Source organism: Paramisgurnus dabryanus, chromosome 2, assembly GCF_030506205.2.
Source record: "Paramisgurnus dabryanus chromosome 2, PD_genome_1.1, whole genome shotgun sequence".
NCBI lineage: Eukaryota > Metazoa > Chordata > Actinopteri > Cypriniformes > Cobitidae > Paramisgurnus > Paramisgurnus dabryanus.
The window spans coordinates 36,276,588-36,298,720 of record NC_133338.1 but is presented as its reverse complement, the minus strand read 5'-3'; the positions used below and the strand labels follow the sequence as shown (position 1 = coordinate 36,298,720).

The 22,133-nt window shown below is 36.7% G+C and overlaps 1 protein-coding gene across 5 annotated transcripts in view; it reads left to right on the top strand.

The window, feature by feature from the left end:
- Nucleotides 1–401: 401 nt before the first annotated feature.
- smarcd3b (SWI/SNF related BAF chromatin remodeling complex subunit D3b) overlaps nucleotides 402–22,133 on the top strand; it is a 44,328-nt gene continuing 22,596 nt past the window's right edge. The window contains exon 1 of one of the 5 annotated variants that reach the window (XM_065289331.2): nucleotides 402–541. In XM_065289331.2, the coding sequence (XP_065145403.1) occupies nucleotides 530–541 (12 nt within the window). In that variant the 5' untranslated portion in view covers nucleotides 402–529. Of the gene's footprint in view, nucleotides 542–14,116; nucleotides 14,794–22,133 lie in introns of those variants that run through there. The other 4 variants (XM_065289329.2, XM_065289330.2, XM_065289332.2 and 1 more) reach the window with 4 other exon arrangements.

Genomic DNA, 22,133 nt, shown 5'->3' with positions numbered 1-22,133 from the left:
CGAGTAGTTTGAATAAAAAACCCCGTCTTTTAGTTCACAATATCAGTTTTGATTGTAATAGTTAAAAATGACAAACTTTTACTATTTTTCTCCTCACTCTCTGGTGCCCCTGTGCAGAGGTTTGGCGGACTTTTTATGCACACGCTGCTTCAATATTTTAGGCCTCATGGATAAAGTTCAGACTCCAGTCTCCTGCCCGCGGGATAGACTGACCCTGCGCGCGGTGGGCGGCGGGTAATTTGATGACGTTCCCTCTGAATCGCCGAATTTTATTGAGCAGCAACGTCGGACGCGCCTGCGCCTCAGCTCTCCCCGCACTGGGTCTCACCGTCTCCGGCTGCATCCCCTCCTCACTCCGCCGCCTCCTCTCAACACTGACTGTCCAGTCACTTAGCACCGAGCAACAGGGAACGTGTGTGCTCGTGCTTCAGGCTCTATAACGAACTTCATCTCCATCGCTCCGGACAAACATCCGCAATCTTTAATTCGCTGCCCTTTGACTGCAAACCGGCTACTTTAACCTTCTGCTATGGATAGAAAGGTAGGACATTTTCAGTAAGATCATAAAAATGTATTCTTTATCGCTCAATACTTATTCAACAACAGTGTTTAGTGTCTGTCTGCAATGATTTACCGTCCAGTGATGATGTATAATCCGCCCAACACATCTCATCACAGGCAGTCAGATTAGTGCGCAGGGGAGTTTTTTCCGACTGGATCTAGTTTATGTGGTAATGTAAAGAGACACATGAATGCGCTAACGTATATAAATTTAGGAGAAAACAAACACAACATTGGTTCTGAGTGCAGGAGCAGCACGTGTTAATTCGCTCTTCTCCATCACTTGTCTTTGATACGTATGAAGGCTTCTTCATATGTCCCTCGTTGCAGACAGGAGTGAGGTTCAAAGCATCACTTCAGAGGCATGAGATGTTCTCTCTCAAGAGGGTAACTGTTTGTTGCATGGGGTCGCAAGTGTTACAGGAAATATAAAGAGGCCATTCTAATCAACAAGTCAGTTTATGTTGGAGTTAAAGTACCTGATATGAAACATTTAGGTATGTCCGAGTAAAACAAAACTGAACACACTAAAGTTGTTTTGCAGTGCTTAATTAAAGGTGGCCGAGATGTTGCTCTATACCACGCTCATTTGTGTATACTTTTATTTTTCAAGCATAATTGCTTTTCATTCAGTAGTTAGGTCAAAAAATTGGATTAATTCGGCTTCCCATGGAAATGGAAGTATTAGGGAATATTAAAATGATGATTTCCAGACCTGAAAATGAATACAATCTTTATATTAAATAGAATAATAGACATTTCTGTAATAAAAAATGTTGTTAAATTCATAGTAAACTCTATTTAACTGACTAAAAGTTGCTTTAAATGAGTGCATTTGTTTTGATTTCATAATCATATGGGGGGTGTTAAATTTCCCTTATGCGCTATTATGCATGTCTATGGTAATAATCTTAAAGAGTAACTAAACCCCAAACCAATTTTTTTTTAGTTAATGATCTGTAAGAATGATGCTTTATTAGTGCTGTTGATTGATTTTAGTAAGTTTTTTGACATTTGGATATAAAGTGTTTCAATACTACAATATATGGTGTAAAAACGTCTGAGTGCTGCCCTCTTGAGGTTGAACGGTGGCTACTGCAGTTGAATTTTCCTATTGGATGTTGGGTCCAAGAAATGACTCGTGACGTAAGCAGGTTCAAGCTCACCACGCCCTTGTTACGATCTCACCACACACTTAGTTCGTCCCCTCTATCTCCGTTGGGATCTGCCCACTTTTCTTGCATTTTTCAAATATTGCCAGTGGGTGGAGTCAGGCTCTGACCAGGGGTTTAGTTACGCTTTAAGGGGGTGGTTTCCCGTTTTAAAATGCATGTTTGAGCTGCCTCAATTTAAAAACACGTTGTACGGACATATCTCAACATATAGCAGTGCCATTGTTTTGACTCAAGATGCACAACAGTATTGTTATTGGTAAGCTTTTTTTAATTACTTAAATTTCCTAATATAACTAAGGCCTAGTCATGAATTAATCTAAACCCTGTCTGTCCCAATAAGGAAGAAATGTTTTTCATAATCTAACTTTTAGGGTTGTAACAGTATGAGATTTCCACGGTATGAAAATCGTCTTAGAAACGATCATGGTTTCGCGGTTTGCCTGTATTACACACTCATTATTATTATAATCATTAGCTACAATGACCCTTAAATTAATAAACAAAATAGGGGTTTTGGTTTGAACATATGGTTTATTATATCAAACTTTAAAAAATACACTTTTGAAAAAAATAAACTTCGATTCTAAATTTATTACTATTTTATTATTTTAAATATAAGGATGAAATACTCATTAAATTCATTTGTTCACATTGCCATATAGTGAGTGAAATGTATAGTTTTTATAATATGGCCTAAGTATAATCAACTTAAATTGATTGTAATATAAATCACTTAAAGCTGCAGTCGGCAACTTTTTTTGATCATATTTGTTGATCATATTCACTGAAACCAACACTATGCTCCGATAGAACAACATAAATTAGACTGTTTAAGAAAAAAACCCGCACTTCTAGCTCCTTCTAGAGCCTGTTATTTGTTTTGCAAAAATCCACCGCTCCCGGTTCACTTGGTCCAATCAGCGCAGGGATTTGTAAAATCTGCCTGTCAATCATAGTACCTGCACGCCCTACAGAGCCCCCTCGCGAGCGTTACAATATCACGTGCATCCGCCTGAAGTTCACAAGTGTGTTGGATTGAACGCAGCGTGATGGCAAAGAGAACATTCACAAACTAACTTCCGATTCCTCGGTTAACAACCAAAGCTAGGAAAACAATCAATGGAAAAAAAGGGAACAAAGATAGAAGCGACCCTGACCGTAATAAAACTAGGATTAATATCGGACCAGCATTTGAAAGGTGGAGGAATCTACGAGATTTTAAAGTGTGGATGCAGAAAGCTGGATGCAGAGCTTGTCACATTCCTTCTCGACCGGTAATTGTGCTTTATCAACCATTGATTGTATTTCGGAGTGTTATCTAATTAATCTTAAGTATTCTTAAGATTCTTATATGCGTTCACCATAATACATGCGCTGACAAGGACGAGCTCGAAGGGAGGTTGCTCCGTGGTAGTGGGGGAGGGGCATGAAATTGTAAACATTTGGATACTGCTCAATCCTCCAGAGTTGGATAAACATCTTCAAGAACACTTTGCATTCGTTTTCGGATACCCAAAGTATTCCCATACTGTAGATTTTAACTTTTTCTGGTGGGGGATAAAGGTTAGAATTTGTAGTCTCTGGCTTTGACATTTTCTCTGCTGTACATAAACAAGTGGAGTCTAGTCACGCCAAATGAAGTTGCATGTGTGCAGTAGCGCAGGTGAGATCTCCTTTGTTATTTTCCCCCAAAACCGTGGATATGCAAATGTTTACAGTATAATAATCGCGAAAGTTAAGATAATGGTATACCGGTATACCGTTACTACCCTACTAACTTTTTTTATTTAAGTAAAGTGACTGGTATCAGAGTCTCTGTTCGCATATCAAATAACCTGATAATAGTGGCATGATTAAAGTGATATTTTGTATATTAACAGTTATTATAAAATTATTTTAGTATGACACTGTTGGCACTCATGAAAAACTTGTTTTCTTGAATATGAGTATTCAGGAGTTCGCTGACAAATTTAATCTTTGGCAAGAGACATGCGGCTGGAATGCTTTGTAATTTCAGCATCACTTCTGCTTAGGTGCTTTGCAGGAACTTTACCCAATCAATGACTGTAGATTAACTGTACATGCATGGCTGCTCTCTGAAAGTGTAATAACATTTGTACTCATGAGGACCAAATAATCAAAAATGTAGTTAATATAGTTCTGTTAATGATTTTTTTTATCTAATAATGTCAGCAAGTTTGTATGGTGATGGTTGGGTATAGAATTATTGGATTAAAAATATCACCCTGGTACATCTGGTGTGGAAATCTGTAGTTTAACTAATAGTATAGTTAACCAAACCTCAATTCAAGTTTGTGGGGGTAACAGTGTGATTTATGCTCTTTAGGTTTTATGTTTCCCTGTGGTGTTTTAAATTCATACAGACTATAGGAAAATATTTGATTTTCATACAGTAACCCTAATCGGAATGTGTGGCCTTTGCCCCCCCACACACATTTTGCATTAAATAAAAAGTTAACTATGAATTACAGATTTATACTGTGCATAACGTTACAAAAGCAGTAATGACTTGTCCTTTGAAGAAATCATGGCTCCGTTCATGCAGACTGGGCTGTTTATGTTGTTGTTTTCTTTTCTCTCAGCTAACTTTAATAAATGCACACGTTTTTTTTAAAACAATAAGATAAGAATGAAGTTGAGTAATTGTCATGTAATTTGTTTAAAAAATACACAAAAATGTCATTGTTGTACTGTACAGTGAAAAACGCTTAAGCCACCACCATATTTCACTCACACCTTTTTTCTGTAAACTACTAATTTATTGAATACACTTTTTTGATGGCAAGCAATAAATGTGATGTTTCACCGTGAGAATCTTTAGATAAATCTTTAGTTCTTTTTAACTCTTAAGGGATTATACATAGCACAGGCAGATTGGTTTCGAATGCGGTCATTTGTAAGTAGCAGGTTTTGCTCTGTACAGAGTTGCAGGTGTGTCTTTGAGCTCAAGGCCCTGTATTCTCTCTGGAAACAATTGGAGCGGGCCAGCAACACATAGAATGGATCACAGAAGTTCGCTTCACTGCCCAGCAATCTTCTGAGAAATCCCATTAACATTCAAGGACCAACTTTTTCTAGCTGTCACACCTCAAGAGCTTTAGGGAGAATTGGCTCTTTGAGAGTGAGTGGGCAGGCAGAGAGATGGAGGGGTGATTATTAAATGCTTTCTTTCATTCTATTTCCTCTTCAATGCTTTTGTATTACATGATTGTCCAGATTGAGTTTGCTCTTATAATGTGCAGAATTAGAATTGTAAATTTCCCATGTCTGTATTCAGTATTTCCACTATTCGGTGAAGTTGTTTTAAATATACGATTTAGTAATTTATATTTCTAATCGCTACCTTTTTCCTGTTTTTAACCATTATAATTAATTAAACTGTAGACAATATTTACTGTACACACTGTAAAATTTGAAAGCAGGATCTACTTAAAAAATTACTTTAATTGTCAACACTTAAAAAAAATCATTTTTTCAACTTAAATTTTATTACTTTAAGCTATTTTTATTCAGTTGGTAACATCTAAAAATGTAAGCTTTTCAATTATATAATTTTCACGTAAAGTGAGAACATTTAAGTTCTCACTTAAAAATAATCCAACTTTGACTTTTTATAGTGTATACCAGTGGTTCTCAAACTTTTTCAGCTTGTGGCCTCGCTTGTGTGTGGTGCATTTTTTCACGCCCCCCACCCCAAGACAATTTATGACAAAAAATCTTTTCTAAAACTTAACATTTTAATTAAACAAAACAATAAATTATACAAAGTAGTGTTGTTGGACAGTAGCCTTATATTTTTTTAGGTTTAATTACACAGAATTCATGATAAATTAATGTATTATATAAAATGTCATAAAACTGGGGCATCTTGCGGCCCCAGGGGTCCCCAGTTTCAGAACCACTGGTGTATAGAACATAATATGTCTAATATCACACTAAGCAGATTTCTAAGCAAAACCCAAAAAATCTGACAGTAGTCTGAAGCAAACACTTTTGGAGGGGTTTAAATTGCTTTTATAAGAAATATGTTCTAAATGTCACTACAAGCCCAATTTCTGCATCAAGTGTACGGGATAGACGCATACCCTAATGTCCTAACCTAGCCTCATGTGCACCTCACCAAAAATGTAAGAGGCACCTTGCCACAAAGCGTAGCTTTTCACATTTACATTTCTGTCAACTCAAATGTTTGTACTTCTTTGGGGTTGGGTTTGGTTACCATAACTAGACATTTTAGAATTGAATCATGCGTTAATTATTAGGTAATGTGTTTTTGTGCTTTGTGTATGGTTATTTCAACCCAAATTTTTTTATTGTTATGTTATTACGAACCCATACCACTTACTTTTGGGGACAACATAAATAGAAACTTTTAACAATGCAGAACTTAAAAATATAAAGTGAATTGTTCATAAACTTCCTTTCTTTCTTCCTAAGTACCTTTTGTATTAGATAATAGTGCAATTCCTTTTTTCTTAAAATTTCTGTCGTAAGACAAGGACCAGTCCTTAACTAAAGCTACATGTTGTCTGTCTATGCAGCATATACAGTAGTGCAATGAATTGTTCCCATCCTAAATGAGTGTTTAAAGCAAGGACTAAATTGTTTCATCCTTATCTTGACATGCAGGCTACCTCTATTGATTTATGAAAACCTGATTACAGTCATCATTGACAAGTCATAGCAGCTCTCTGACGTGTTGTTATTGAGATTATGCAGTAATATCACCCCAATACTGTTGCCTGGTGGGCTTTAAAACATCTCTGTTTTTTACACATCTCTTTGAAAGCTCATTTGTGAGGGGTAGAAGGCTGATAGTCAAGTCACAGTGATTGTGATGGACTCTGTAGTGCAGTGCAGCGCTCCACCCGATTTCTTTTTCTTCGTCTCTGAGACAGACTGTCTGGCTTACAGAGAGCTGACCCATTTTTACAGGGGAAACGCTCAATATCCTTTTTAGTACCCCGCCTCCCCCCCACCTAAGTAAGCAAGGGAGAGGAAAGTCAGGGTTAGTTTGTTATTGTTAATCCATACTGAGTTAACACTTTTCAGCACGTGGAGCAGAGGACTTCGAAACTGATAGGCTGCTTTTCGTATGATCTGTGCGCGCTTGAATGAACACGAGTGTGCAGATTTGGACTGACGTTTGTGTATTTTTGTTTTACAGATGAACAGAAAGATTAGATTTGTCCCTCTTTCCCTGGCCTTATTCTGTCTATCCTTTTTCTCTGTCCACATACACAGAGTGAAACTGATGGATGTAGGTTATATAGAGAAACTAGTTGTCTGTGTGTAAATAAGTCACAAATATAGGATAGAGATTCACAATATTGCATTGGTGTATACAGTTTAGTGATCACAAACACAAAAAATTGTATCAAGCTTAAAACTATTTAAAGTACTAAAAGCGGTAAAAAATGTGAATGCATTAAATCAAAATTAGCTGGAACTGTTCTAAAATGAATAAAAGGTTAGTTCACTCAAAACTAAATATTATTTTGTCGTGTTCACCCTCAAGTCATCCTAAACCTGTATGACTAAACCTGACCATGAAACACAAAGGCTAAATTTATGAAGGATATCCTGGCTGCGTTTTTCCTTAAATGGCGCTCTTAAGCTTTTTGAAAAGCTTTATTGGTTATTGTTGGCTTATACGAGAAAATGCTGAATTCTCCCTTATGTGTAAGTTGCATTGCATGAAACCATCTGTTAAATGAATAAATGTAGATGTATAAAAAGATAAGAAAGCAATGGTTTAAGTTCCTTTAAGAACTGTTGATTGAACACTTTTTGGGGGGAACCAAATGGTTTTCTATGGCATCGTTGTGAAGATCCTTTTTTTAGCATTTTTATTTATAAGTATATGAACTGTTAAGAATGAAAAACAGATGCATTAGAGTCAGAGAAATTACTTTTTTTTATTGAAGATGGACTATTCCTTTAAATAAAATCCACAAAATGCAAAACAATAGCTGTCACTTGGCTGGAGTCTTTTTCATACTGACCATCAGACCAACCCTGTGGTCAAGATCTGGTTATGGATCTGAAAAGTGTATTCACCACCAGGTCCTCATAACAGCTAAATCTATTTCTGCATATTAATAAAATTAAATGTCTATGGAAGCTATGAACGATATCAAATAAACATAATTTTGATGTCCGCATTAAGGCACAATCAACAATACAGGTACAGCCGTTGTTAGATTTAATATGTTAGCATTTAGGAAGAGGAGATGATTTACTTATGGCACAGTGTCAGCAGTGAGAGCTAGTGTGAACCCAAAGCAAATCTCTGTCTTTGTCATATCTCAAAGCGCCATCCTGTAACACATTCTTTGTGGTCGGTTGTGTACAATAAAAAGGTTATACCTTTGTGCTGTGGCACACTGGTAAGAGTCTGTGTTTTTATTGTGAGGCATATACAGACCTCTGCAGGAGAAACTTAAAACTGCAGCTTGAGGTCAATCTGTCCTACCTCACAAATAGACACAATCTATGCTTACCCCTTTCAAGTGCCCCACCCCCTTCACCTTCCAGTCAATGGGACCTGAGCATTTGGCAGAGCTGTAATGGGAAATGGGAGACTTACAGTAGGGGGGCTCAAAGGGGTACTGAGACTTGCAGATCTTTTCTGCTCTCTTACTAGAACTTACTCATGTAATGGGGCGATCAAAAGTAAAAAGTGCTCACATTGGTTATAGGTCACTGGAAGCTTGTTTGTATAAAAGGTTTAAGCAGTCATTCCTATATCAGTGAACATTGTTGGTCTGTTTTCTATATTGGCTAGTGAATTTATAACAAACATTGAGTACATGTTATTTTTTTTGCAGAAGATTAATCAGTTACTCATTTAACAGAATTGCATTGAACTTTTTTCAGTATTTACTTAAAAAAGTTAATTTATTTGAATGCAAATAATTTTTTATGTTATGAAGTATTCTAAAAAGTCCGCTTTTAAGTTTTATAGACTTTTGTTTTACATTTCGCAGATACTTTTCTCCAAAGCGCAAAATCCCTTCCCATTTTAATTATGTTTGTTCCCTGTGATAAATTTCACATCCTTTGTGTTGCTAACGCAATGCTTTACCATTTGAGCTGTAAGAAATTTCCTCAACATTTGATTAGACTTAAACATGTTCTTCTGCATTATCTCTTTGTGCCAAACTAGACGTCACTATAGGGTGTTTATGTTGGCAATGATAGGTCACATACCACTTAAAATTTTGTTAAAAGCTTCATCTTGGTCTCGATTTACTTGGTCTAAAAATCACTTCCTGCATCACAAGTGGATCATTATTGTGGTGTTTGGCAAACTCTAGACATGCTTTCACATGGTTCATTTTGAGTATTTGCTTCCTTTGTGCCAACCTCCTCCTATTAAAGCAGTGTTATGCAGAGCTCTTGATATAGTTGACCGCTCCACTTCTATTCTAATCTAAATTCTTAAACGTATGTAAACTGATCATGGGCCTCTCCGTGGCTTCTCTCACAAGTCTCCTTATTAATTCAGAAAGTTTTGATAGATGACCTTTTCTTGCAGCTTTCTAATGGTTCAATAAACAGTGAGCGCTTGAGCATCCAGTCACTTGGATAATGTTTTTCCTAATTTAGGCATTTGTTTTCCTTTATCTCCAATTTGTTTTGAATGGTAATCAATCTTCATTTTAATACCTCTCCAGGCTTGTGTAGATTCATAACCATATTGATCTTTTAAGTTTTCAGCCAGACGTTCTGGAATTTATTTCAATGATTTACAGGTGGACGCCAATAGTTTGTCAGTTATATCCTTGTTAGGGCAATTCCTGTTCATCTGTATTAACTTAGAACTTATGCAAAACAGAGACTGAATACATATGCCTTGTTTTAATTTGGAAATGCAGTGTTAAAATAATGTGTTAAAAGCAGGGTCAAGTGTTACTGTTTTAAAATTGAAAAAAAAACTTCATTTGCTAAAAACCAAACGACAATGGTTAAAAAAAAAAAATAATAATAATGGAGTTACCAATACATAAAATTACACAAAAAGATGTGCTGTATTGCAATAGTTTTCACACTTTGTGCTATTTATACGCATTTGCATGAGACTGGGTTGGTCCTTTTGGTGTTCACAATAGAGGGCACTCAAAAAATCTTTTTTTGGTCCTCTTCAGAACTGAAGTGATGTTAGACCCTTTCTTGTTTACATCACAACTTTATAAGAACTCAGACCCCAGCTTTCTGTGAAGCAGTTAATTTTGATACATGTCAAAATGACATGCAAAGCGGACCTTATTGCTTTCACATGTCAAAAACAAATCGAACCACAAAAGAACCCAAAAGCGAACCGTACTTAGACCCTCTTCAGACTTGGTCTCAGTTTGTTTTGCTTTCAGGTTTTAGGATGTCTGAGATCACTTGCTTTGTTCACATATACAAACTGAACTGCTCCAAGAACCTTTGGAGGGCTCAAACGTGTTGAAACATCCTTAAAGACCGGGTAAAGTCATTTCCGACAATTCTTTCTCAACACATTTATAAATGTTAGAAATGTACTGCTGAACCACATTGCGAAGACTGTGGAATATGTTGTACTGAATTGTGGATTTACACCGTTAAAGTTTTTCCTCATTTCTGAGTTCAGGATTATTTGGGCTGGGCTAAAAAGATGGTTTGCTAAGTTAATGCAGTGAAGCCACCTAGCCAGGCCCCACCCCTAACACAATTGTGAGCACCCATTCAGGATGGTAGCTTTCCACATGAGTGGGCCTGGTTTCAGCGCAGACACACCCCCAGTGTTTGAGAGCAGAGAATCCTGCCTGTTTTTCCAAATTTTGATAACTTATTTTATGGGGCTGGGTATCGATTCAGATTCGATTTCGATTCACAAGCTATCAAATTGATTCAATTTAAATTCTTGGTTTGATTTTCGGTTTCGATTTTTGGATCAATTTTTATACTCCATGCAAGTCAATGAACATAGATTTAATACAAATACTATATTTATAAAAAAGAACAGTAAACAGAATTTTACAAGTGGGTAATTAACTCTTTCACCGCCAGCATTTTTAAAAAAAGTTGCCAGCCAGCGCCAGCGTTTTTCATGATTTTCACCAAAGTTTAATGCCTTCCAGAAAATGTTCTTCTTTAAATATATAAACATACAATATACCAAATGAAAGAACAGACCCTCTGCTTTCAAACAAAAAAAACCGTTTCATCCTACCTTTAGTGGTTCTTTTGCAATCAGCTTTTGAATATGGGTAGGTTTTTGCAAAAACACCATATTTTGAGCAAAAAGCAGAGATAATTCCATTTTTATGACGGATTTTTCATAGAGATCATATTCAGAGCGATCTTTAAAACAGACACGGACATGCAGCAGCTTGCCATAGGGCAATACTTCCGGTTTTAAAAAGTTGCGGAAGGGCGCCACCTGGTGGATAATAGCGGTATTGCGGAAAGACGGAAAATCTCGTCATTGGCGGGGAAGCGTTTTCTCTTAATTGACGAGATATCTCGTCAATGGCGGGGAAAGAGTTAATAAAAAGAAATTAAAAGCCAAAACACTATCGTCGTCATCTTGCTTGAGAAATCTAAAATGCTTTCTAGGGCTGTGCCGATTAATCGTGTACATGCGCGTTTTCTCAATTAATGAATTTGAATGAATTACGGTGAAAAAGCCAGAGGGCGCTCTCGTGTAGAAACGCCATTTGTGCCACAGAAGAAGTATCATTACAAACACTATTCCTGGAAATGTCTAAAGGAATATTTATATCGCTATTCTTCCGATTGTTTCAGGTATTTTCATGATAATAAACGACTCAAACTCATAGTGATTTTAGATTGATAAGGACTTCCTACTGATCACAGAGCCGTATTACACGCACAAGCTGTGCATGAAACACAGAATCGGAGCCTTGTGATTCAGAATCGATTTCAGGAAGGCCTTTTTATTGGGGAACGAGATGTATCGGCACAGCCCTAAGGCTTTCATACATCTCACTTTTATGTGAAGGTGGCATCAACATCAACAAAGGACTTGAAACCGGCATTTTAAGCAATGAATGAATGACAGGCTCGCCTCTCGCTCCTTGGTAACATCGCGCAAGGCAAAAAAGAGTGTGACATTTAGTGTAGAAGACTAGTAGTTATTCATGTTAATCTGACATTCAATGTTTGCGGGAAAAATATGGGGAAAAAAATCGATTCGTGGTCTTTGAAATCGATTTTGAATCGACCATGTGAAAAAAACGATTAATTGAAAAATCAATTTTTTGCCTAGCCTAATTATTTTATTAACTTGCCATTTTTTTCCGTAATTTAAATTTGGCTGGGTGGTTAATAACACATTTTTCAAACTGAGAACTTATTTAAAATCGGACTTTACACAGACATTTAGTCATGTAGTCTATAAACCTCAGAGTAGACTTCTTTATCTGCGTTCATGAAAGGGATTTTGTTAATTTAGAAAGTTCAAAAAGCTGAAAGTTATGACGGTGATGTTCCTACAAGGGTCACTAGTGACCTCTGAAAACAGTGGACATTAACTCTTTCCCCACCACTGACGAGTTATCTTGTCAATTAAGAGAAACCATTTCCCTGCCAATTACTAGTTTTTACAGTAATCTAAAATTTTGCGGTTATCCAGTAGGCGGTGTTCTTACCCAATTTATAAAGAAACTAAAGAATCAGCTAATTCAAAAACAGTTAAAACTTTGTGTATGTTTTGATCAATGTTCTGAATCTGATCTCTAACAAAAGTTATTTACAAAAATGCAATTATTTTAGCTTTTGCTCAAAATTTTAGATTTTTGAAGAAACCCATATTTGAGAAGTGATTAAAAGAACAAATAAAAATAAGTTTAAAAGTTTTTTTTTTTCATTATTTTTGTTTTTAATTGTTTGAAAGCAGAGGGTCTGTTCTTTCATTTAATGTATTGTATGTTAATATATATAGAAGAGAACTTTCTGGAAGGAATTTTGTAAAATTCTGCTGACAGGCAACTTTTTTAAAGAGCGCTGGTGGGGAATGAGTTAAGTGTTTACCTTTGGTGCTTGTGTTCCTAATGAGTAAACCTTTTTTTAACTGAAACTTTGGTTATTACTCATAAATTAATGTTCTTAGTGAAAATTTTATTTAATATTATAGATGCTGAGCTATTGAGTCAGTCTCAGTTTTTTATCTTATATTTGATCTTTTTTATATTGGAGGACCATCAAAGGGACATACATTTCCATCAAAATTCAGGTTTTAAATGGCTAACTCTCACATTTTTACCACCAGGTTACAGCTTTGCACGTAATAGTTAATTAATAACTTGATAAATAACATATCATAAAAGTATTCTTAAAAGTAGAAATGTTAATAAGGGTTGACAAAAGGAAGATACAAGTTCCTATATAGTTTAATAAGAAATCTATAAATATAAATTAAGGATAGTTTATTCAGGAGTTAGAAGCATTTTGTAACTTTGTACACAGGAGAACAATGCTTTAAGCAACCCACAAATCTTGCTGACCTAGATTTGATAAAATATATTAACTGAAGCATTACCATTTGTAGGAAAAATAGGCCTGTTTGCCGGGCTAAATAATAACCAGTGCAACTGTAATTAGATCCCAGTGGCCACATTCTAGTGACACAGTAACCGCTTAAATTCATTATTACTGAGAACAGTAATAGATAGTAAAACTGAAGTATAGTTAAGTTTTAACACGTATGTGATGCCAATTTTTGTCATCAGAATAGTATGTACGCCCTGTACACATTTGTAGGAGTATGTAGGGCAGGGGAGGTATTGCATTTTCTCTCATGAATGTATACACGTATGAGTGAAATAAACTATACTTAGGATGTGCGTTTGACAGTGAGCGTACGTGTAAAAAAACATACTTGAGGCTTAACAGGCAACAAAAGGGCAATAAGAAGAATTCATGATGGTACTTCTGTGTTCTGTGCATCTCTACTCATTTCATCACACAAATACCCCGCACAGTTTTTTAATGAACAAAAGTGAAAAAATATGTTCTCGCATCATTTAGGTGTACTTAACATATATATCAGGCATATAGCCAGTTTAAAAAAAATTAAATTTAGGTACTGACCCAGCAAACGTAGGATAAAGATGATAAATTTGATGCTGATGAATAGCCCACAGTATTTTCACCCATCCATGAGACAAATTTAAATAAACATCTGCAATGTCTTGGGTTTTTAGAACAGTTTTAATTATTAACCTTATTAATTAATTTTTACATGGTTGATATGACAGGTATATTAAAAATCGCTGCCCTGCATCAACCATTAAAGCTTTCCGAGCCTGTGGTTTTTGCACACAAGTCTGAAGCTTTTCCTCACTGCTTCTTTAAGGAACCTCCCTCCCATTTTTGGGGAATAAGCGGTGTATTCCAAGCCTTGCTGTGTTCGACTGCAGCAGACAACGGGAGAAAGAGAGAGAGCAGTAGTGAACGTAGAGGAGGAGGGGTTTACTTAACGGCGAGACGAACTGCGCCGCAGCAGGCTGCGACCGACCAGTCAGCGAGCATTCCGTTATCTACCAATGGAATGCAACAGCTGCAGCAGCCTGTGAGCGTGTGTGATTTTGTGTGAACGTGTTTGTAAAGGGGGAGGGGGCGGCCGTGGTGGGCCCACAGGAACCCCCCTGAAAGACCCCCGACTCTCAACCCCCCACGTTCTCGCTTAGCCGGGCTCCTGAAGAGCAGCTCAACCAAACATTAGTGTGAGAGACTCGACAGGGCAGCACGCTCCCAACACGCACAGAACTGGAGAGACAGAGAGAGAGGGAGGGAGAGAGAGAGAGAGAGAGAGGAGAGCAGAAAGTAAGGGAAGTGGAGCAGGGAGCCTTGAAGGGAGGTTAAGGAGGTGAGCGAAGGGTGAAAAGGAAGAGAGGCGAGGGAAAGACAAAAGAGAAGGAGAGAGACGGCGAGGAGAGCGAGAGCGGAGGCAGACGAGAGGGAAATGGCTTCGGAGGAGACCGCTGGAGGAGCTCGTAAAGCCACCAAGAGCAAACTATTTGAGTTCCTCGTTCATGGAGTGGTACGTACTCTCTCAATGTGTGTGTGTGTGTGTGTGTGTGTGTGTGTGCAGGAGCTCAGCCACAGACGCCCATGTGTTTGAGTGATAGCAATGAACGGTGACCATGTGAAGGTTATTTCTAGTCCTACGGATCCCGGCTGTGCGCCGCTCTTCTTTTTAAAGCGTAGGGAGAATGAGGGGTGGGGAGGAGAGCCGAATGAGGGAGGCGAGCATGTGCATGTGGATGAAAGAGAGAAGGATCAGAGAAAGCTAAAGAAAGGCCAAAGGTAGCCGGTTTGGTCACTGAAGAGTGCATGCATTTGGCAGCATGCCTAAGGTGACAAGCGTTTTCATTCAAAACAGAAGCCGCTCTGTGACTCAACACGGGGCGATGATTATTATTCTAACTGATAAAAACACATTGATGACATCTATGTAGGTTATCATATCTGATAATGTAAGCATTTTCTGTAGAATGCTTAAGCTACTTTTGAATTAGCAATGGCTTTGTAAGTAGTCATATAGTGGTACTACATATGCTGTATACATCCAATAAATTGTTTTAGACTTTGATGCAGAAATATCCACTTTTTGGTCTAAACCTTTGTTTACATAGAGTAGCCATGTAATCTTTTATTTATGATTAGCGGGGCTTTGTCTAGCTAGAGCTTTACAGAGAAGATCAGTTTTAAGTAAAAAAACAGTTTGTAGATAAGCATAATGCATAGTGCTTATGGCAGAATATAATAAATCTAAAGAGCTTCATTGATTGGCACCCAGGTTTGATTTGAACCTTGACCTTTGTATATTATACAAACTGGAGCATCAAAGGATTCAGGTGTTGCTTCGTTTAACAGATTTTTTGACATATGTACATTATAGAAGTAATTTTTTGTTTAAAAGCATATGCTTGGGTTAATGTTACATTTATGTGATGAGATGCCTTAAAGCGATAATCTTGGTCAACCATCGCATAGATCAGTAAATTATTTCCTGCTACCTGCCTCAGTTTAAGAAACTGCTGTAACTTTTTAACATGGATAATGATAATAAAGCTCATCTTTTATGTACCTTAAAAGTGGGTTGTGCTATTGAAAACCAATATGCTGACTTTGGATGATGAATGAAGAAAATGACGGTGTTGCCTCCGCAGACTAATTAACCTTGATGAAGCACTGATTGTTCCTGGGCAAATGTTTCTCACTCCTTATTTTGGCTTCCTCTCCTTTAATGTCCTCTGCCGTGCATGTGCTGTTCTCTTCACCTTCTCTCTAATGTTCCTGTCTTCATTCACATGTTCTTCTGGACAACGGGGCTTCATATTTGCTATTGTTCAGATTGCCGCTTCGCTATGTCTGAGGATGTGTAAGTGACGTTATATGTCCTTTATAATATTGCAGTGCAAGTCTGACTGCACAAATTCTGCTTGAAAAAAAAGAATGTGGTGGTTCAGCCTTGTTCCCAAGGCAGGGAACAGTATGTGCACATCAAGGTTTGCAATTAAGTCACAGTTTGAGCAGCCACCAATATGTACGAAATGAATTTCAAAGTTCTGTTTCGAAGGAAATCTGTTTCCAATATTGTATCTTATATTCCATAGTGTAGCGCTTTTATCAGTGTAAAATGAGATTGATGTCTAGTATCTTTCTGTCTCTGTGATAAATCACCTGTTCTCCAGCGATGACGTTTTGGTAATTTTGTGGATATTACGTCTGGGTTTTTATTTTCCGTTTGATCTACCAGACGTTTAGCTTTGGCTAGGTGTTGTGTTTAGATTAGGTGTCACGGTATCAGTGTTACACCAGCGTAATGTTCTGGTGTGATCTATTATATTAGCTGTTTATTGGCTCTTTCTTTCCTTTTCAAAAAGCCCAGTCTTGGTTAATAACAGACTCACTTTAACTGAGTAACTGTGTGAATAAATAAAGATGACCTGCAGGTCATTTCACTCTTGGAATGGAAAATTTCATTCCAGTTAGTTACTTACAAATACTGCAAAACTTTCGACCATGTTAAATTATCGTAATATGTAAAAGACGCAAGTATTTTAAAATGTAGGATAATAAATTGAAGGCCAAATTACTTGTTGAGTAATAAATTGAGTAATAAATAAGTCAACAGTCGCTTTGACTCCTACCCTATTTTGTTTGTTGCAACAAAAGTGTCTTGTGAAATGTGTGTATCATGAAGCATATTGTAAAATCATCCAAATTCGTTTTCAAAATACATTAATTTACATTAAAAACACTTATTTCATTGCTAAAAAACAATGTTATTTTGTGTATTTGGTATAATACAATGTGTTTGCGTGGTTTATGGTTAAAAACACATTATTTTTCACATACCGTACATTTTTGTAGCTCCAGATTTCACTCTTTTCCTGAAACGTACTGATTTGGAAAGCTCTGTGTCCCTGATTGGCCAGTTAATCTGTACGTTGTGATTGGCCTGAATACCTCTGACGTCAGCCTGAAATGTGACGCTCCTTACCATGTTTGAAAGATTGATAATGTCGGTCTTGACTACATAACCAATCCCAGGAAGTAAACTGTTGTCTACAATCCGTGTGCTTGTTGTAGTCCAGAAAAAGAGATTTACATTTGAGACGATAACTTGCATCATCGTTTACTTTGGGGTATGTACCTTTTGCATATCATTAACATGTACTAATACACACTTACACACCAAAGGTAAAAAAATAAAACATGAATCGGACAATAGGTGCTCTTTAAATTGAAAAATTTTATTTTACATTTGAGGAGCAAAAATGCAAAAGCTGTGAAGTCCGCCTCTGTCAAAATTATAACCTCAGCACGTATTATATGCACACTTTCAGAAATAAAGGTACAAAACTGTACCTTTTCTGTCACTGGGGCTGTACCCTTTCAAAAAGTACAGCTTTGCACCTAAGGATTTCATTTTAGTACCTCAGAAGTACATGCTGGGACCAAAGAGAGCTTATTAGTACCTCAAAAATACATATTAGTATCTCAAAGGTACATATTGGTACTAAATGTTTACATATCTGTACCCAATGGTACATACAATTACCTTCTTAAAGGGTGCTGCCCCACTGACACCTAGGGTACATATTTTGACTTTTTTCTAACAATGTAGGTCCTAAAGGTACGGTAATCTACCCAAAATTGTATTCTGTTTTGTCTTCATGTAAAGGTACCAAACAGAAACTTAGGGTACAGCCCCAGTGACAGAAAAGGTACAGTTTTGTACCTTTATTTCTGACAGTGTACATATTATCCTCGCTTAGCGGTTTGTTGGCAGAATCCACTAAATGCCATTTATTTTAAGCAAAGTCCTCTAATTGGAAGATGAATTAGAAGTAGGACAATGTGCAAAATGACCCTATATCACAGATGTCACATTAACTGCAAGCAAAGAATCTCCAGAGGACATTCATGCCATTCAAGTTGTTTATCACAGGAAATCGAGCAGGACTGCTCATCAGTCAAAGTTGATTGACAGCTCAAGCACTGCTAGACTCTCTGAAGTGCAAATCTACAGGGTGTGACTGCTGGAAAATATTTCAAATAAAAAATTATCTCCTAGGTGCATTCAAATTCATATTCAAAGTGATCGGTGAACAAAGCAGCCACTTGACAATAGAGAGAGTGAGCACAGGACTCAAGTTATTTAAAACTATTTTAAGTGGTGGATTTAAAGTCTATTCATGTTCAGTTCTTTGTTGTATGTTATTTATGTGCAAGTCCTGATAAATGTATTCTTTTATTCCTTTTTATTAAATTCTGGGATGAGCCACGTTGTAAAATGACTATAAACACACACCTGTCACCACACATTTTCTGGCATCTGCAAATCCACACCCTACAGTTAGGATAATGAACATGTTACTTTGTGTGTTCATTTTGATAAGCATTCATCATAAAAAATCCACTGCATAGTGTTGTAACTACAAACCCATATCTAACGTCACCTGTGGTAAAATCACTAACACAGAGGCTTTTGTGGCTTAGCTATCAAACTTGATGGTTTCTCCTGTTGGTTTCCTGTATCGATGTGATGGGAAAACTAGTGACCAACAGACGGCGGAGAGGAAATGCTTTGCTGAAGCTTTCAGGAAATAAAAGAAATGTTATACCACCAACCGTCTGGTGCTATCAAATGCTAAATATCTCATCTGCTTATATTCCACCACAGTATTACGTTTTCAGAGCATTTATCTACTTCAAAGACAGATCCCACTGCAGGTATATCATAAGTAGGTACATCACAATCACTGTCTTGTGATAAGTTTAGGTCTTAACATTAAACAGCTGGTCTCACACGTCTGTACCACATTTCACATCTGCAAAAAGTTAAATGTAAAGCCCTTCCTGTTTAACTGCAATGTAATGAGCTTTCTCACACCACCGTCACAAGGTGACAGTTAAGGGTGTTTAATGTGACAATGTTATAAGATTCATTCACACAGTAGAGAAGGAGCTTGACAGATTTGGGTCAGTTTTTTAGCCTATTGAGTCTGGTATGAATTGTATTTTTTAAATATGCCTAAGAGATGAATTTAATGTAAGTGACAGTCGATCCGTCTAGGGCAGACCAAGTTTATGAAAATAATAAAAAAAATATATATTCTGCCTCAGCATGCTGTTGTTGTTAGATATTGCTGGAGTTGTTTTGATTAAATCCATTTTCCCCTTAAACATAACTTTTATTAAAAAACAGCTTTTTACTTGCTAAGTTTCATTGCTTTTTGCCTCAGTGAATCTGCCCTACCGCCCTTTAGACCACCGTCTGTGTGTTTGCGCTGTCACTCACTGCCGTACCTTTGACATGCTCTCGAATTGCATGTACAAATTCACTGCCAACATCATGATCCAGGTCTTGACTGTGGAATCGCTAAATTAAATCCTGTCCCGCTGTCATACTTTCATACTTTCTCTTATGTGCTGTTTCTTGCTCATGTCATATGTTTGTGTGCTGTCTTTGGGGGGTTTCTCTTTCATCCATCAGTTGCATTGCCACATTCACTGCCTTTACGCCCATTAGGTCTGTCATTTTAAACAGCGTTTGAATTTGTCTTTTCTTGGCAGACATGTTTTTACAGCTTGCTTGCAATATTACGTTGGCAAATAGATAGGGGTGCAACTTTAATGCTAAGACAAAACCAAAAAGGGTCATTATTAGATGCATACTAGCTGAAATGTTTGTAGTGCTATTTGTAATAACAGAACGCATAGGGGTGCTTTCCTAGACAGGGCTTGAGTCTAGTCCAAAACTAAAATACTTGTTTGAGTTGTCTTGACTGAAATCAGCTTGCACTGACATATCTTAAAATATATCAGTGCCATTGTTTTGTCTCAAGATGCACACCAGTAATGCTTTTTGTAAAGTATGTTTCTAAAAACGACTCAAATGTCCTAATATAGCTAAGGTCTTTTCCTGGATTAATCTTAAACTTTGTCTGGGAAATAGCCCCATACTGTTCTTTCTACTCTCAAAGTAGCTATTACTATTTTACATAACTGTAAAGCGTATTTATTTAAATCATTTTTATTTAAAAATATTTATTTAAATTTTTATTACAGTATTTTTTTATATTTTTAATCCATGCAATTTTTAAAAGCCCTCCAGATTTGGTGTTATTTTGACACCACAAGCTTTTTTAAGATCTCTCCCGGTATAAGATGTTTTAAGTGAGACTAAGCATAGACTAAAGTTATTTGTCAGTTGAGTATCTCTTTCAGATACAGTCCAGTAAAAGGGCAGTTCCCAACCTTTTTCACTTCAAGGCCCCCTAGTTGCCCACAACAATATTTAAAGGCCCCCAATCACTTAATTTTTTCCACATAAAATTAAATAGAACTTGGAAATGACTAGACAGATCATATGTATATACTAAGATGGCCAAAAAAATAAGAAACATCTTGGGGCTGTTTGTCGGTCGGATCACAAGTGGACTAGAGAGACACATTCTGTTTACACCTGGTATTAATTTCCGTCTTTTTTGTCTGCTTTTGACTGCTTCTGTCCTGATAACTTTGAAGGGTTGGTCTGTGGAGACTGTGGGCGAGTTTCTCTGCTGTCATTTAAACGCAAGCGGGAGTAATGACGGGTTTAAATGGACGCAAAATTATATTATGTCAGAGTCCGCTGCTTGTGTTGTAAGTAAACATGCTACACAGTGTTTTGTACATGTGAGAGCTTTCTCTGATATTTTTGCACGATTGATGAAATAAGATCACGCAACTTTGACATGATCGCAAAATTAAACTATTGAAATACGCAGAGATCAGCCGCTTTAGATTTATCAATGAAAAGCCACACTGTAAAAAGAATACTGTGAAAAATACAGTAACTTGCTGGCAGCAATTAGCTAGTAAGTTGCTGTATTTCATTTCACAGTATTCTTACTGTAAATGTAACTGCAGTAAAATTAAAATTACTGTGAACTCTTTTACAGTAATAATCACAGTACTGTATTTCATAACTACTACTGTAATAGGGATTACTGCATTTATTTTGTGTACTGTAAAATGAAGACACTGTTTGTCACAAAAATGCCATTTATTTTCTCACTTTAAATTACAAAAATTCATAAATTAAAAATAGCATAGCATACATTTTTTTCAACATGTTAAATTTTTTCTGTGAACATCTCAAAACTATTTTGAACACATACATTTTTTTTTATATGTTAACATTTTTCTGTGAATATTTCATTTAATTTCAACACTTCATACAAAAACACTTTTCTGAACACACAAAACAATCAATATGTATTAAAATGTTTCTGGTAAATTACAAATGCATAAAAATTAAATGATTTACATTTACAGCAGGATTTCAAACCTGAATATTGTTTTTCTCCAAGACGTTTTTTTTTTTCAGAACTATTATTCTTTTAAAACTGGACCTGAACTAGTTGACTTCCTGGGCTGGACTCTACCCTGTAGTGAAAGAAATTGACTATTAATGTAAAAGTTTATAAGCAAGACAGATGGGTTGATGACATATACATAAAAGTTTACTTCACAGTGTTTTAAAGGTGCGGTGTGTAATTTCAAGAAGGATCTCTTGACAGAAATGCAAAATAATATACAAAACTTAATTATCAGGGGTGTATAAAGACCTTTCATAATGAACCGTTATGTGTTTATTGCCTTAGAATGAGACGTTTTATCTACATACACAGAGGGTCCCCTTACATGGAAGCCGCCATTTTGTGCAGCCATGTTTCTACAGAAGCCCTTAATGGACAAACTTTTTTACTAAGTTGTCTCCAACTATGACATGTTTGTCCGGTGGCAGCTACCGTAGCTTCTCTATGTGTTTCAAAAGCAAGAGGTGAGCAGTGGACTGAGCAGTTGGTTGCAATTCACAAC